The sequence below is a fragment of the Pinus tabuliformis genome, chromosome 7 (assembly GCF_031772625.1).
Source record: "Pinus tabuliformis cultivar Carrire ecotype Pingquan chromosome 7, CPIR1, whole genome shotgun sequence".
In the NCBI taxonomy this organism is placed as follows: Eukaryota; Viridiplantae; Streptophyta; class Pinopsida; order Pinales; family Pinaceae; genus Pinus; species Pinus tabuliformis.
In genome coordinates, this window is record NC_142293.1 from 1,890,983,081 (window position 1) to 1,891,000,832 (window position 17,752).

General features: G+C 40.3%; 1 protein-coding gene across 1 annotated transcript in view; it reads left to right on the forward strand.

Moving 5' to 3' along the window:
* The first annotated feature begins 9,314 nt into the window (after nucleotides 1-9,314).
* The window catches only part of LOC149256023 (origin of replication complex subunit 3-like), a 399,611-nt gene continuing 391,173 nt past the window's right edge, over nucleotides 9,315-17,752 (forward strand). Inside the window, exons 1-2 of the mRNA XM_089460641.1 lie at nucleotides 9,315-9,600; nucleotides 9,677-9,898. Coding sequence (XP_089316767.1) covers nucleotides 9,529-9,600; nucleotides 9,677-9,898 — 294 coding nt within the window. The 5' untranslated portion in view covers nucleotides 9,315-9,528. The remainder of the gene's footprint in view (nucleotides 9,601-9,676; nucleotides 9,899-17,752) is intronic.

The window sequence follows — 17,752 nt, forward strand, 5'->3', positions numbered from 1 at the left end:
AACGGCCCCAAGGGGTCTTCCCTTTGACTGTGCCGATCGCTGCGTCGATCGCAATCGCAACGGCTCGGGGGTTCTTTCCATATACAATGGAACATTGCGATGCGATTTCATATTACCAACGCTGATCCTCCGATCAGATCCTAGCCATTGATCTGCACACCCGATCCAACGACTGACATGCAATTGCGCTGCCACTATCACAATTCCTTAAGGCCAGGTCTTTTAACATTGTGATGCGATATTTGCATATAAAGCCTTAAGCCCCTTTTAATAAGGATTTGCCTCCTTTTCCTAAAGATAATGGGCAAACTTCTTTTTGCGATAACTTCTTCATCCGAAGCCCATTTTAGCCCATTCAAATTGCATTAGATTCAGAATGAAGAGATCCATGCAATGAGACTATTTCCAGGAGCATCCTTTGACTTTCATTTTTCCTCTGTGAGGAAAATTCATAGGCTTAGAAGTCTATGTTAGATCCATTTTGGATCAATCTTGAGGTGTCCTCGTTTGATATACTTATCTTAGCACTCATATGCCTCTTCCTTGGCATACTTCTTCCTCTATTGCTACTTGCTCGCCCATATTATTGAATTTTAGATGTGTTAAGAACCTTCTGTGGCTAATACTTTTCCACATTACTAGCAATTGGTCCATGTTGCATGTGTTTTTGTAAATCTGATAGGATTTGTAGCAACATTGCATTTATTCTAGTTTGCCTCTCATGTGCCTCAATGATCCTTTCATTATTTGACTTATATCTTTGAAGTTAAACCCTTAGACTCCTTATTGTTTCCACCAAATCAAGAGGGATCTCAACCACTTTTCTCTCATTGAACTCATCCTCTCTATTGTGTGCAAATTTCTTTAAATGGTACAACACCATTATGATGAAGATTCCCTCCTCTACTACTGTAAGTCTTTTTTATGTGTTAAAACAACACATCATTATTAATTTAATAAAAATAATCAATTTCAACAGATCTTATTGCTTAGGCCATACATGCATTAGTCTACAAAGGCTTGAATTTAGTGTTATGATGCAACTACAAGTCACATTCAGAGCTTTGTTTGTATTCAACTGAGTAACAAATCTCGAAACAATTTAAAATCTATTTCAACAACTAATTACACCAAACATTTCATTTAATAAAAGAAAAAATTCCATTAATAAGACCAAACTCACTCACTCTCTACTGAGTGCATTCATGCTGAGGGTTGAACCTTAGCTCTAATACAAGTATGGTGTCAAAGCTCAAAATTTCTCTTTGTGGTATATCTCTGGCCTTTTAGGTCTAGTGTTTGAACCATATCTCTTATACCAATCTGTAACACCACCTAGCCCCCTTAAGGCCTTTTTAAGGGAATAGAGTGTCTAGGGCCAACCTCCAAGGTTACTTTTTGGAGATAGGGTTATTGAACTCCTCTTCCTTTAACAACTTGAAAGTTATTTTATGAGATCACCGTTGTATTTTGTTCTTCAAGAGCTTTCCAATGATATAAATTTCATCCAAATATGAGCTTTGAACACAAAGTTATTCCCATTTGAAGACTTGTTCTTCCAAATGCCATGTCAACATCTGTACCATCGCAATGTGGAAATCCTTTTCCTCCCATGTCACCATTGTACAATGTTACATCAACAACACGTGGCTAACATGTGTTAGTCCTTGCTCACATGTCACCATTGTATAAGGTCACTCCTCAATTAGCCATGTCAGTAATTCCTCACATCTACATTTAAGATTTTCGATATTTTCCCATTATAAGATCTTTAGGATTTTCAACCTTTTGAATCGTTAGCCTATTCTTATACCCAAGCCTCCGGATCTAACTGAGTACCCAAACCTATGAATCTATCTGGACACTTCTAACTCCTCCGGGATCCATCCAAATTTGGGCTTTACACCTTGATCAACCTTGTAAAATCTCTGAATATCCAAACCTCTAGATATTTAACTTTGCCAAATTCATCTGGAGCCATCTGTATATGAGAAAATTCAAAAATCTTAATCTCGCAACACTTTTGTGTCAAGTCGTTTGGCACATAGTGCTGCATTGACACACAACATGGCTTGCTCGATCAACATGCCATGTCACCTAGACTCATCCTTGATGCCACATTAATGTGACAAAACATCATGCCACATCATCACCTGTATGCTTGTAGGATTTAGGAGTGCTCACATGGGATCCACATAAACTTCCATGTGGACTACTCCACTAGGATCCATATTTTAGTCTTTCCAAAAGGTTCCTTAATAAGAAGTTTTACGTGCCTAGATATTTAGATATTCATAATACTTGACTTCCTTAAGATTCATCACATTTGTGATGCCAAAGTCTCACAAGCTTCAGGGTTCTATTGTTGTAGGTTTCCTCGTTTAGGCTTTTGGTCTAGGTGCATAGGTAAGGTTTTTCCAAATGCTTGGATATTCGAATTCTTTGAATATCCATATTTGAGCCTTTAACACTTTATAATGCACCTTTTAATGATCCAAATATCCAAAACGTCCTCAACTCTCTTGACAACACACTTGCCAACTATCCAAATGTCTAGATAGTCATATATTCAGATATCTAAAACATTCTCAACTCTCAATTAGAGTTGGACTATAACATCCAAATTTTTCCAATTCATAGTCACAACTCTCTCACTGGTCCATGTGACAAGGAGTTGGGGCTTAAATCTATCCCTTAATTTCTAAACTCAATCCTTGAATTTTTAAGGAATGCAGGTTTTAAATGGAGTTTCCCAGCTTAATACAAGGATTGAATTTACGATCCTAATAGGCTTTCCTAGAAATTGACGAAGGGAGAGCCACTCTCCACCCAAAAAATGGCTCATCCACACTGCGATTTTCTTGTAGCTGACCACTCTTGAGCTCGATTTGATGTCTCAAGGGGAAGAATTACTCAAGGATCAACAAGGTTCAAAGCAGGGTAGAAAACATGAAGGCCACTCTTCTTCACACTAGAAGTTAGCATGCTACCTTTCAACCACTAAGCTAAGGCATGTCACTATTCATAGTGCTGCCACAATAGGCCTACACATCACAAAGGGAGTCATTCTCTGATCCAATAGTCCCTTGGTACTTCCCCTTCTCAATGCCTTTTGTGCTTAGTCCAAACAAATTTCTCATAACTTCTCTTGGCCCTCTAGCTCACACTGAAGGTTTCCACACTTCTTTACCCAATGTAGGTAAATTCACAACTTGACATAGACTAGTATGACTCAAAAGGCCTTCTCTCACCTTTTATTCAGAGTCATGCTATTAGCACCCATGTGTGCCTGTATATCTCTTCTCACGAGTTGTCTCGAGTTCAAACACATGGACTTCTTTATCTCCATGTTCACGACCACCCAAAACACTCTTTCCACACTATTGTCACAAGTGGAATGTTTTAGGTTTTAACTTTTTAATTATAATGAATATTGTGGGTTTTAGGGTGGCTTTTTTTACACTTGTGAAAGTGGCTTGCAAATATAAACTTCAGGTACGATCGTTTAGCTTATACACTAATGCATACCTCAAAGCCATGGTTTGTTTACAAAATTTTAACTCATCCAATCGAGTAGTTAATAACCATATATAATTCTCAATAAATATTCATATTCTATCTTAACACAAAAATATGGAAATATCTCAAACTCACTTAAACTTTTCCTTTATTTTGCTTCTAAGTTACGTTAATATTTATTTTAAATCGAATGATTAAAATAATAAATTTTTTGTTTGTTTTTATTTTTATTTTTATTTATGCTATGATTCACTGACACTCGGTGGCTGTTACATCCATGGGAAAGCCAAGGGCGTCGAGGAGAATTGACCATGTGACCTCCCGATCGATGAGACACTTAACAACGAGGACTCGACCAGTTGAGCTAACCCTTGGGGCTTAAATCTGGGCAGATCAACCCCAAAGGGAATCTTTTAAAGCTTGTTAGCCAAACTATCAGTGTACGCCCCTACACCAGCGGTAGCATTTCAACCGCTTATAGCGAGGTGCGGCACCACCAAACGCTTTCTTTTCACCAATACTCACCTTCGTGGACTACGCCTAATTCACTTGTCCTTACTTAGTTTGTTTTTCGCAACCAAGTAAAATGCATTTATCCTTTATACTTAATGAAGCCCATACTCATTCATTATCCATATGCAATTAACCAAGAACATCAACAATTGCAAACAAGTATAAAGGGAGGGGAAACTCCCGAACAGTCTGCCCAACAATATATTATAACAGTTTCTTCAAAGTACATCATCAAGTATACTTGGCAAAACTCCAAGTCTATACTTAGAATAATTTTACAATCAAGGCATAGAACAACCTTTTACAACATCAATGCCAACCTACACGGTAGGAGGGTGCTCACCCGAGACACCTAAGACTCCCCCTTAGATTCTGCACGATTCCACACTCAAACCGCACTCTGAACGACCTACGAATGACCTCCGGTAAATCTGCGCACTTACACCTTGGAGCGCATGAGCTATGCGCACTCCAACCTTTTCTGCGCCCTTTTTACCCCTTGTCCAATGCGTAGAAGAGATGCCAAGTTCGTTGGTTCCAAATGAGCTCAAGGCTCTCCTTATTTATACATAACTCTGCGTGAGTTTAGAGGGGTGTCCAGCCCCATGGCCGACCCCATAGTTCATTGCCACACGCCCACAAGTAATCCTTTTACAAGTCGGCCTTGCTCCATTATTCATCGCATATAAGTGGGGGTTCAACACTTAGTCATTTTAAGCGTTTTCCCTTATCGTCGCATTTGTCGTGCATAGTTTCGTCGCATCTCCGTGTGTGCTCACCCGCCCGGGTGCGCTCACCCGCCCGTCGTGTAGGCCCGCCCGCCGGTTATGCAACCCGCGTGCGCCCGTGCACGGTGACTTCGCCCGGCGCCCGAACGCGCCCGTAGCCAAGGACCTTACATCCTCCTCCACCTGAAATCGTTGTCGTCCTCAACAACATACCATCCCGGTAGCTCTCCACCAAGATCATAATCAACCATGATGTCAATTCCTCCACATAAGGCAAACATCCCTGCAACATATGTAGAATTCCATCTCCATCATGCTTCACCTTAGTGACTAACTGCCACCAAGACAACCATACCAAGGTATACACCTCTACGGTATGTACTCCATCAGATATCATCTTGATCCATGATCATTAACCCCTTTGCCACAATCTCCACTGCAACATCTTGTGTCAAACTCATCACGTGTCACCATGCGAACCTCTGTCATGATACTCCAACAAAATGCCAACACATCTCTGCACACTTCAGGTAGCTAATCCAACTGTCACGCTCAAATCATGAGAGTGAACATCCTCATGCCATCATCTGTTGTTCCTCAAACATCTGCCTCATCCTTGACTCATCAAGAATCTATCTCCATAATCCATGCTTAGGTCCATGGAAACTCCATCCATCTGCAACATGTCGTGATGCTTGATGCCAAGCCATCCCTGCACCATCAATCATACCTGCTCAAACATATTTAAGGACTCACTGCCATGAGCAGCTAACAATGAGCCCCATCTTCTTCATCCATCTAAGAAGATGTAGAGGGAGTAGAGCCTGAAGGCTCTCCCTCACTAATCAACTCAATCCATCTATCAGGATCCTCAATCTCCATCCTTTGTAGATATGCCTCCCGGTCTTCCTTCTGGACATCCGGCCTCACATACACCTCATCATCATCATCATCATCCTCCACCAACTCTAGCCTTCTTGTCAAATCCAAGATGCTATCTGAAAGTGATCTAATGACCAATGACTGCTCCACAAGCTTTGCCTCAATAGTGGACAACCGCTTGTTCACCTTCTCCTTATCTTCCATTTGCATCACTCCCAATTTACAATCAGGCCTTGTCACACCAATGGTTGGAACACCAATGGGTACATCTTCCCTTCCATCATAAATGTAGAGCTTCCTCAAATGTGGTACAACCATAGCCTCAAATTGTTTCATGAATTCCATCCCCAATACAGCCTCATAGTCATCAATCCGCACTATAGTGGAGTCCACCTTCCCGGTCCATTCACCAAGTGTAGTGTCCACCCTCTCAGCTATACCAAGAATCTCCATAGGAGGAGAATTCACTGTCTTCATTTGTGCCTTTGCCAGTACAAACTTCAGCCCAATTCTTCTCGCAGTATCTTCACTCATGAAGTTGTGAGAAGCCCCATTATCCACCATAGTGAGTATATCAACATTTCCAACCTTCATCTGAACATACTCCAATCTGTTCCTCTCAGGATCCCTCCTAGAGACCACCTCCGTAGTAGCAGAAGCACCAAGTATCTGCATCATCCCCACAGAAGCACCTTCAATCTTCGTATCAGATTGTGCAATAGCAGCCACCTTTGGTTTAGAAGGACAATTCTTCACCGTATGTGGACCAGCACATATCCAACACTTCAAGGGTTTCTTCGTCTTCGAACTATCATCCGATTTCGAAGCATCTTCCTTCTTCTTATCTTTCGGTTTCTCGGACTTCTTCTTCCTATCATCAGAAGTCTCATCATAATGTTCCACCAACCTGTCAACAGCAGCAAAAGCTTCTTCAAGTGTCCTAATCTTCTGCCTCTTCACCTCATTGCGTGCCCAAGGCTTCACCCCAATAATGAAGTTGAACACCTTGTCCCTTTCCGCCATCTCAGGAAGTTCCAGAGTTGCACTTGCAAACTCCCGCTGATATGCTTGTAGGCTTCCGGTCTGTTTTATGTACTTAATCTTCGTCCTTGCTTCCCATGTTTCATCCTGAGGACTAAAATGAGTCTGCAAAGCCTTCTTCATGTCATCCCACGAAGTAATGTCATCAACACTACCATTGGCAATTTGATCTAACCTCCTTCGCCACCACATCTTAGCATCCTTTGTTAAGAATTGAGCAGCTACCTTGACCTTTGTCTCATCATCAGATAGACCCAATCGTTCCAAGTATTGCTCCATGTCCCATAAAAAGTTGCCAAGAGTCTTTGCATTCCTTGTGCCATCATAAGATTCCGGTTCCTTGACCTTCACATGAGGTACTCCTCCACCTGAGTTATGCCTCACTGCCTTCTTCAACACCGCTATCTCATCCTTGGCTTCGTCAAGAGTTTTCCTCAAGTTCACGATCTCTGCAAGACCCTGATCCCTTGCTTCTTCAACCTCTTTGACCCTTACTTCAAGTTGTGTACACATAAGATCACTGTACTCATACTGTGTTCGGAGTTCATCATGTTGTGTTCAGAGTTCTTCGAGCTCTTCCTTTGTCTTCAAGTTGATCTCTTGCTCTTTAGCAAGCAAGTCCATCTTCTTATCCCAAGAAGTCTCCATAGCCTCCATATTTTCCAACACCTTTTCAATGAACCCAATAGTAGTATCCTTCATAACGTGACTAGACCCAGCCTGAGATTCAGTTGCCATCTCTAACAACTTCTTCCTCTTTTGCAATCTAGTTTCGACCATCCAACAGCTTCACCAAGTCACCTGCAACTAGAACCGACCCTTGTTCCACTTGTGTGAAACGGTTTCCTTCACCTGCAAGTACCCTTTCCACTGTCACGAGCGACCCTCCTCACCAGCTTCAACCTTTACGAGCAAACCTTGCTCTAATACCAACTGTCAAGTTGTGTATCAGCTTCAATGCTTCAACACCTGAACCTGTTCACAACTCTGATACCACCTTGTCTTCGGTGAAGTTGTGTAGCAGCTTCAACCTTCAATGCCCGGATCAGCTGCTCTGATACCACCTGTCACGCCCCTACACCAGCGGTAGTCTTTCAACCGCTTATAGCGAGGTGCGGCACCACCGAACGCTTTCTTTTCACCAATACTCACCTTCGTGGACTATGCCTAATTCACTTGTGCTTACTTAGTTTGTTTTTCGCAACCAAGTAAAATGCATTGATCCTTTATACTTAATGAAGCCCATACTCATTCATTATCCATATGCAATTAACCAAGAACATCAACAATTGCAAACAAGTATAAAGGGAGGGGCAACTCCCGAACAGTCTGCCCAACAATATATTATAACAGTTTCTTCAATAGTACATCATCAAGTATACTTGGCAAAACTCCAAGTCTATACTTAGAATAATTTTACAATCAAGGCATAGAACAGCCTTTTACAACATCAATGCCAACCTACACGGTAGGAGGGTGCTCACCCGAGACACCTAAGACTCCTCCTTAGATTCTGCACGATTCCACACTCAAACCGCACTCTGAACGACCTACGAATGACCTCCGGTAAATCTGCGCACTTACACCTTGGAGCGCATGAGTTATGCGCACTCCAACCTTTTCTGCGCCCTTTTTACCCCTTGTCCAATGCGTAGAAGAGATGCCAAGTTCGTTGGTTCCAAATGAGCTCAAGGCTCTCCTTACTTATACATAACTCTGCGTGAGTTTTGGAGGGGTGTCTAGCCTCATGGCCGACCCCATAGTCCATCGCCACACGCCCACAAGTATCCTTTTACAAGTCGGCCTTGCTCCATTATTCATCGCATATAAGTGGGGGTTCAACACTTAGTCATTTTAAGCATTTTCCCCTTATCGTCGCATTTGTCGTGCATACTTTCGTCGCATCTCCGTGTGTGCTCACCCGCCCGTGTGCGCTCACCCGCCCGTCGTGCAGACCCGCCTGCCGTGCAGACCCGCCCGCCATGCAGACCCACCCGCCTGTCGTGGAGACCCGCCCGCCGATTGTGCAACCCGCACCCGCCCGTGCGCTCGTGCACGATGACTTCGCCCGGCGCCCGAACGCACCCGTAGCCAAGGACCTTACAATCAGGGCCTAACCCCAAGGGCATCAAGAAGAATTCACTCTGTAACCTCCTCATTAGCGAGGTACTTAACAAGGGGGCTCGACCATTTGAACTGACCCTTAGAGATAGATTAAAATAATAATGTGTTACCTCCTCCACCTTAAAATTTGCTTTCACAATAAATATAAAAATTTTGATTCTCCAAAAATATTGTGAAATATTAATTATAATAATGGTAAATATAAAATATAAAATGTTGTCTCGGATCGTGATTCTGCAATTTTTTTTTTAATATAAATTGTGATAGCCTTCCTTCCAAAACTTAAAAATGGAAACAATTTACTTTTTAATTCTTACTTAGGTGTTTATTTTTAATTTTAATCCGAGTTATGTAGAATTCTGATTCTCTGATTGTTTTAAAATATAAATTATGATAGCATTTCTTTGCTAAAATATAAAACGGAAAGAGTTAGTTTTTAATTTAAATCTTATTTAGGTCGTTAATTTTAATTTTAATCTTTTGCTTTAGCGTTTTAAGCCCTTCTCTTAGACACCGAAGAGTTCGTTTTGAGACTTCAAATTTCATCTCTGGTCGCCTCACCGTTGAAGGTGTGCCTGTATTATTCGTGGATGTCTGTTTGGCGCCAAAAAGATTGGAAAATCAGAGATTGCTGCAAGGTCTTCAATTAACAGACAATCGTATCACAAAGCATTCGACAAGCAGAGACATAGCCGAAGCTGTGTACGCGTCTTTACTAGAGATGGATTCTTCGAATGCCTCCCCCTCCTCTAATTCATCCATGCGCGATAGTGACGACGATAAGCATCTCCAGGTACTGTCGCATTTCTTCCCTTTAGAGAATTATGGGATTTGGAAGAAGAAGTCTAAGATTAGTTGATTTTATGCAGGAATGTTTTGTTCTGCGGCGGGGATCCTCTGTCAGAGATTTCCTTGAAGTGGACCGGCCTTCAAAACCTAAAAGGAAATCAGAACTCGACTTCAGAACGGGAAGAAAAGGCCAAACCCTGCATAGCCTGCCGCCGTTTTCCAAGGACGAGCACGCTTTATACGGAAAATGGCGTATGGAAGCCTTTACTCACGTCTGGTCTCGTATCGAGACTGCTATTAAGGTGCATTTGTCTTTTTCGTCCTTAACTCTTCGTTATAATTTAAATTCTGTCATCGTAAATGCTATCTTAGGCGTATGGACACACACATTTATTTCAAACTATCTTCAGCCTGTAAACTTTGCCAAGCAGCTTCGGCTGTGCAGATGATTAAGTACAGCCAAAAGACAAAACCGGGTAAACTGTTTGGTGATATTCTTTGACATAGACAATGTGCAATTGACAGAAAACGATGTATAAATTAGTTAAAATTTGATTTTTCCACCTCAAGAAATTGGAGGACTTTTGTTTATTACAATTATAAACCTCCAGAAGGATCTTACTTCTCTCATTTGGATAGTTTATTATTGTCGTTATTATTAGTTTTTGCCGAAGTTAAGTAATTCGCGGATGTGATTTCAAAATAAAATATCTGACTATTGTCGTGGCCAATAGTTAGACATTTACAAACCCTAACTTAAGAGGCATATTTCATTTGTTACAGTGTTTTCTAATTTCAAATTTGGCTTTTACAGAACCTAACGCCGACATATTTTAATCTCTGACTGTTAGAATTTGTAACAACAATTGATAACTTAATATATTGTGAAAACCAAAATTTACTTCATGCAAATTTTTGGTAGTTTGTATAATGGTGATGGTTTACAAAAACAAGTAGCAATCCGTGTAATGCGTGTAACAGTACAAATATAGATCTATCTATGTAGCCTTAGAGACATGTCTATCTATGTAGTTTGTATAATGGTGTTGGTTTACAAAAATGATTACCAATTCGTGTAATGCGTGTAACAGTACAAATATAGATCTATGTATGTAGCCTGAGAATATATCTATCTAAGTAGGCAACGTTGGATTTTTCCTACATTCTACACAGTTGTTTCCAGAAGTAATTCGTTAGAAATATGATTTTCAACTGTGAAAACCTCTATTTTCAGCTTGATTTTCTTCTTGGTTTTTTTTTTTTTGGTAGACTCATTCTATATATATAATTTATTTATTTATTTTAATTTTTAACTGGAAAGAGTATTTGTGTTATAATTTTGTGTCTAGTTTGCAGCAAATACATTGAGCTAATTCATCAAAAATTCGCAATTGTTTTATTCTTGCCAATAGGAATACATCATTTTCCCGTGGAAAATATATTTGAGCAACAAAAAGAGAAGTTTTGTAGGTGAATACTTTACAAAACTGCCTCAACAAAACACAAAATTTACAAAACATAACACTACTAAGGAGTTTTTTTAATAGATTTCATCCGCCATTAGGGAATTATGGCAAGCTTGATTTGTCTGCTTCTCTATTGAAGTCTTTTAGGACATGTAAATATGCTTTGGATGGGATATCTTTTGCCATTTTCCTGATTCTTAAATATTTTCATGATGTTTTCCATAGATTTCCCCTTTGGGAGGGAGCCTTGGACAGTGTGGTGCAGGATTAGGAGAGAATCTCCCATAACTGTAAGTGTGTCAACCTGGTGTTCTTTGGCTAACAAAAATCCTTTGTAGAGACCATATATCTTTGCTTGATTATTTGTCATATGACCAAGACCCCATGAGTACCTAAACACTCTGTCCTCCTTGTTGGAATTTCTAAGTCTAACTGTTAGAAACCCTTCATGTACTTTCTGATTTATTCCTTCCTACTTGTTTTGATTAATTAATAAGTTATTTACAAAATAAATACTGAAAATAAACACAAGTACATGCTCAACACATTACAGATCATCCACTGAAGGAAACAAAAACAAGCACACAAATGACACCGTTATTTTTGGACTAATGTCCCCAGAAAAACCCAATGCGGGAAAACCGGTGCAGCTATTTGAGGGTTTGATTTATTAAGTAGTTTCAGAATACAATCTGGGTGCCAAATCCGACTGACCCAACAGAGAAAAATCTCGGCAGTAGCACCTCGCAATTTGAGACAAATGTTTTGGCTGAAACTGCGGATAAGCACTCCGGCAACTCCTCAGCTCCAATCTGCCCCACAAAAAACCGAAGAATTAGCCTATCAGGACCGCGTCAGCCTCTTCTGCCCTTTGCGTCAGCTTTCCCGATAGTTCTGGCAGTTCCCAACAATTTCGACTGTTCCTGGTAGTTCCGGTTTCTGCCCTTTGCGTTAGCTTTCCTGGCAGTTCCCGAAGTTCCAGCTGTTCCCGACAGTTCCGGCTTCTGCCCTTTGCATCAACTTTCCCGACTGTTCCGGCAGTTCCCAGTAGTTCTGGCTGTTTTCGATAGTTCTGGCATCTGCCCTCTGCGTCAGCTTTCCTGGCTGTTTCGGCAGTTCTCGACAGTTTCGACTTTTGCCTTTTGCGTCAGCTTTCCTGGTTGTTCCGGAAGTTCCTGACAGTTCCGGTTTCTGCCCTCCACGTCAGCTTTCTCGGCTATTTCGACAATTCTCGACAGTTCCGACTTCTTCCCTCTGCGTCAGCTTTCCTGGCAGTTTCGGCTGTTCTCGGCAGTTTCGGCTTCTACCCTCTGCGTCAGCTTTCCCGACAGTTTCGACTTCTGCGCTCTGCGTCAGCTTTCCTGGCTGCTGCGCTGATCCTCCCGACACTATCTCTGCCTCTCTGCTTCTGTATTCACTGCCTCTCAGCTGCAACTCTGATCACTCTCTCAACTTTCTCAGCAAACCTAGCCCCAGAAAGTCGAAATCTTGATCTCTTGGTATATTTTCCAAGTGACCCTCAAGCCTCCTCTTATACTTTTCTCGTTGACAAATCAACAGCTGAAATTAAGTCCCTAATCAATGGCTAAGATTAGATCAAGCTTGATCCATGACTTTTGGACCATTCGAACACATTTTTATATTAATTCACATTAATATTTTATTTTCTATAAGTTTAGACTTAGGGACTCCATTAAAATATTAATTATTTTAATATCTCCCAAACTATTTAGAATTTGCCCAAACCCTTTCTGGGTATTTGAGATCTCATGTGCCTTAGCCTCTCCACCAATTTTCGTGGCTAGAGCACATCTGATGCTACCCCAAATCAACACTCCTTAGCGAGGACCTAAGTCACCAGATTCGCCGAATTTCAATGGCAAACGAACATATTCGTTTGAGTTCGCCGAATTTAATGGCGAACTCGAATTTCAAGTTGAATTCGATTTTTTTCCGAACAAAATCGCCTGAAATTCGCCATACGTTCGATTAAATTCGCCTACAGTTCCATTAAATTCGTTTTTTTTTTTTTTTTTTTTTTTTTTTTCGCGCGTTAGGTTGCGGCCCGCGGGTTTTATTGTTCCATTGTTTGGGTTTCATTTCGTTGGCGCCGACGGTCCAGACTCACCAAAATCCATACTCCAGTCACGACTCACAAGTTACAACATTCTTATACGTAAGGGCTTTGAACTGCAGTGACACGTAAAGGGCTGGTCTGGGCTAACAGTCACGTAAAGGGCAGAGCCTTTGGTGCGGACAAGTGCTGGAGGGTGCAAAACTGCAGGCCGAGAAAACTGCAGGCGTGCCGCGTGACTCTACAGACTACAGTAGTCTACAACCTTCAGGTAGGAGTCAGGACTCGTTCAAAACAAAACATTTCTTAAGTTTCCCACTACTATCCCTGTTGAAACTTGAAAGCATCACACGTAAGCTCTGATCTTTAAATATATTAAATTATAAATAATAATGCCTTTCTTATATCCATGATTTGAGTTCTAATCTGAGTTCATCCTAAGGCTAAAACCCGAGCTCTTGTGAGGCACACTGTGATCTAGTCTGCAGATAGAATCATGTGTCTTGTTTGTTATGCATGATGTAATTTATGAAAATATTTCAGTATTGCCTGGAATATTACAGACTAGGCTGTGGGAATGTTGCAGAAGGGCTTATCTTGTTTATAAGCTTCAGCGTTCACCTTTGGAAAGACTTTCTCGTTATGTAGTTTTGAAGTCTTATAATGGTTTTTTGTATTTCATGGTGTAAGTGAACCGTTCATCAACTAAATTTTGTGTAATCTATGTGAATGGATTAATATGCGTTGCCCATTATGTAGTTTCTGTGGGATTGGATATTAGTACTGAATCATAAAACAAGAAGGAAATAGGTACTAAAACCTACAGGCTGTCAGTAACCAGTACCACAAAAAGCTTAATTCGATAGATTCAAATTGCTCATTGTTGTGTGTTAACTCTTAGCTTTTTTTTTTTAATTTGAGTTTGGAAACCTTGTATCACCCATATTGGACAATGAAAATTCTTTAAAACTGTTTTTGTATATTTTTTTATGCCAATCTATCTTTAAAAGATTGAATTATTTTAAGATTCAGATGTATTTTATTTTTTGAACAGTTATGAATGGTTGCTCACAGGACTTGCTGCCATACCATTTCTCATATGCATATCTATCTTTAATATACATTTTTTTTTTTTTTTCGAATTTCTATATGTCGAATTTTATCGACAAAATTTTAGTTGCCGAACTTTATTCGAATTTCATGGGCGCCGAACTCGAACTCGAACTCGAACCTGGTGACTTAGGCAAGGACTGTGCTCTAGCAATACTTCTCACTAAGTATCACCTTGATCATCCGACATCGGTCCCTGTGCTGATGCTAGGCTTGCTGCCCATCATCTGCATTGCTGCATCTCATATTGCTACCCATGACCCTGCCACTGCCACTGCTGCATCCGTATGGCAACTACCTCTCATCCTACTGCATCGTGCTGCCCATAGCACTGCCACTACTAACTGCTGCACTGCAACTCAGTTACTGAGAAGTAAGTAACTGATCTCCCAACTTTGACATCTCTGTCAGGCTAGAGACACCCATGAAGCTGAAAACTCCCTCTGTCGCTGACAAGTGCTCCCTCTCTGACCTCTGCGCTGCTGCAACTACTCCATGCATCTCGCACCGTTGCATACTTCTCTGTGCCATCCTCCATTGGTGCAACACTCCCCTGCTTCTCGCATTGCTGCGTCACGCTGTCCTGGGAATCCTCTGGGTTGAATGGTGATATTTGAAATCCCAAATCTTTGAAGTATCGATAAATTAGGGTTTGTTTGTGTTATGTATTGAAACCCTAGATCGTTAGGGTTTGGTAGGGTGTTTAAGCAAGACCCTTATTTTAGATAATGTCCCAGGAATGAAATCCTAGGTATAAGTGTGTTTGTCTGATTGAAACCTAGTCTGACCAAGTTTGTTATATGTTTAAATATTGATATTTGTGTCATTGGGTTTGACTAACACATGTTATGATATACTTGTCCATGATGAAGAAATCCTAAAGATGTGTGTTGACCTAATTTTTGACGTACTTGTTGTTGACCTAGTCGATGTTTGATTCTCTAGGATGATAATGTTTGTGAATTCTATGTTTTTGTAACTAAACCTTAGTAGAAGTTCAAATCTCTAATATATGATGACAATGTGATAATCTAAGATTTATGAAAGATTGTTGAAATTTGAAATTGAGCTGTGATTGGTTTTTGATTGCTCATGTATGAAATCTAGGATCTTGCATTAAATCCTAGTGAAAGTCTAACATTTGAGTGCTAAAGTTGTTAACTGCATTTGTTTGAAATGCTTCTAGGGTTTGCAATATATTGTAGTAGGGTATGTCATGCCTCTGGAAGAAATATTGAAGTCCTAGATATAATGAAGGTTGTTATCTTGATTGAGGTACTCAAAGTCTTGATGATGAAATCTAGGGTTTATGACAAAATCCTAACATTTAGTTGACGTATACATATATGTGTTTCTTGTTGTTTGTAAACCTAACTAAGTGTAGGTATTTGATGACTAATGCTCCCTTTATTGTATGATTATGATAGAGCTAACTTCATGCTTCTATATGTATGTACTTGGTTGTATCTGCTATCTAAGTTATGCAGGTACATAATCTTCAAGATGATGAAGATGTTCGTTAGTAAAGTTGACATGATAAGCATGATGAAGAAAGTTATATGAATGATGATGGTCATGATAACTTTGATAAGAAGGATGGAAGCCATGAAAGATTCTCCAATGTCATAAAAAGAAGTTGATCTCCCTGAGTTAAGAGGGAGCCTGGATAAAAGAAATCTCCCTAGTTGAGAGGGAGGGCATATTATATTCACAATGAACACCTTGAAAGAAGAAAATTGAAGAATGCATTTTGAAAGGCTACTGAGATAAGGAAAGTAGGATCTGATTATAGAATATGTTGCTACATGTGAAGTAGGAAAGGAAGATGTATAATTGAGGAATCTTTTGAATTGAGGCTTCTGTGATCCCTAATATTTGTAAGAAGAGTTTCAGCGTAAATCACATGTAGAAAACCTTTGTCGACGCGTTTCAAACCAACTAGTGTGGTTCATCGTCAGGACAAGTTGAGGAGTCAGATCATCGCTGTGAGTTAAATAGGGAGAGCAACTCTTCCAAACAGCTAGGTGTGACCATTAACAACTATAAAAACAGCTAAATCTTGAGGAATCTTTTGTTGAGATTTTTTGAAAGTCCTACTATGATAAATTGAGAAGCAACATCAGTTGTCTAGAAGACCTTGCAGGTTTGTGCTTGCTTATGTACATTTGAAAGTCTGTTACTGATTGGGGTTGTGTTTGTATAGGTAAATCTCTCTAAAGGTTTGATAGCATGCTAGTTACAGGAGAGAGATTTGTTACCAATTAGTTTGATCGGGAATGATCTGCTACTGATTGGAATAATCGTGAGTGTTGAGGCTTTGTGTGTGAGACACATTGCTTGGGAGTAGTGTTGCAGGAACTGTTCCCCCCAAGGATCCAAAGGCAGATCCGCGTCTTGTACGGATCCGTCACCGATCCTTCAGCTGAACTGCGAATCGGAAAATCGGATTCGCGGTTCCTCCTCCTTTTGGTGATTCTTGCAAAATTGGATCCGTGGGGGCCCAATCCGCGGCTCCCACTACCCGATCCACAATTCCTATTTCCCGATTCGCGGATCCGGAAAGGATTGGGTGCGGATTTGTGGAGGTTCGGGTGTGTATCCACCGCGGATCACAAGATGATCCGAGAGAAGGTGGACGGTTCCGCGAGGCTTTTTTTGTTTTTTGTTTTGGAAATTTCGAACTGTTCTGTGAGGAACTACATTTTCCGAACTCCCAAGGTGCCCCTGGAGGCTCCCTAGATGCTTCCTAGATGCTCCCTAATGGTAATGTTAAATTCTTAAATTAAAAGTGACATTCTCTTTTATCTTTCATTTCCATCCTTTTACTTAAATTTTTAACATTACCATGAAATGACTCAGGATGTTTGAGAGTGGTTCCAACCTCATCAGACTTCATATGGAGAAAATAAAATTTCATATCCCATTCAAAATTTAGCAGACTTAATAGTTTTCAGGATCAATGGGATTGTGGCATTTCATTGGATTATATCATGTATGAGGGCATGTGATTGGCATTTAATCAAGAGCAACAAGCCCTATATGTACCCCAGTGTTGGTGTTATTGATTGTTGAACTCCTTTGTCATGGTCTTAGCAATTATGTACCCTTCACTCAAGTCAAAATCATTGGTCATGCATGTTAAGCTTTCTCTACCATATTATAAGGCTTGGATTAAGCTGTTTGATCAAAATTAGGCAATGTTGACTAAAATGCCTATAGAAATGAAGTAGAGGGAAAGGCTGGACAAGAGAAGAGGAATCTAGATTGTAGATGGTTGATGCTGGAATAATTAATCATTGATGTACAATGGATGCCATATCTATCTTGATTTATGTTTAAATTTGTATGTTTTCATGTCTTCTACAACTAATTTTGTATTTTGGATGTTTTTTTTAATATAAATGCAATATATATATATATATATATATATATATATAGTAGACGGTTCCGAGACGCTTCACTTCCTAGATTTTTGGGAAATGACGTTTCTGCGTCCCCGCTTCCAA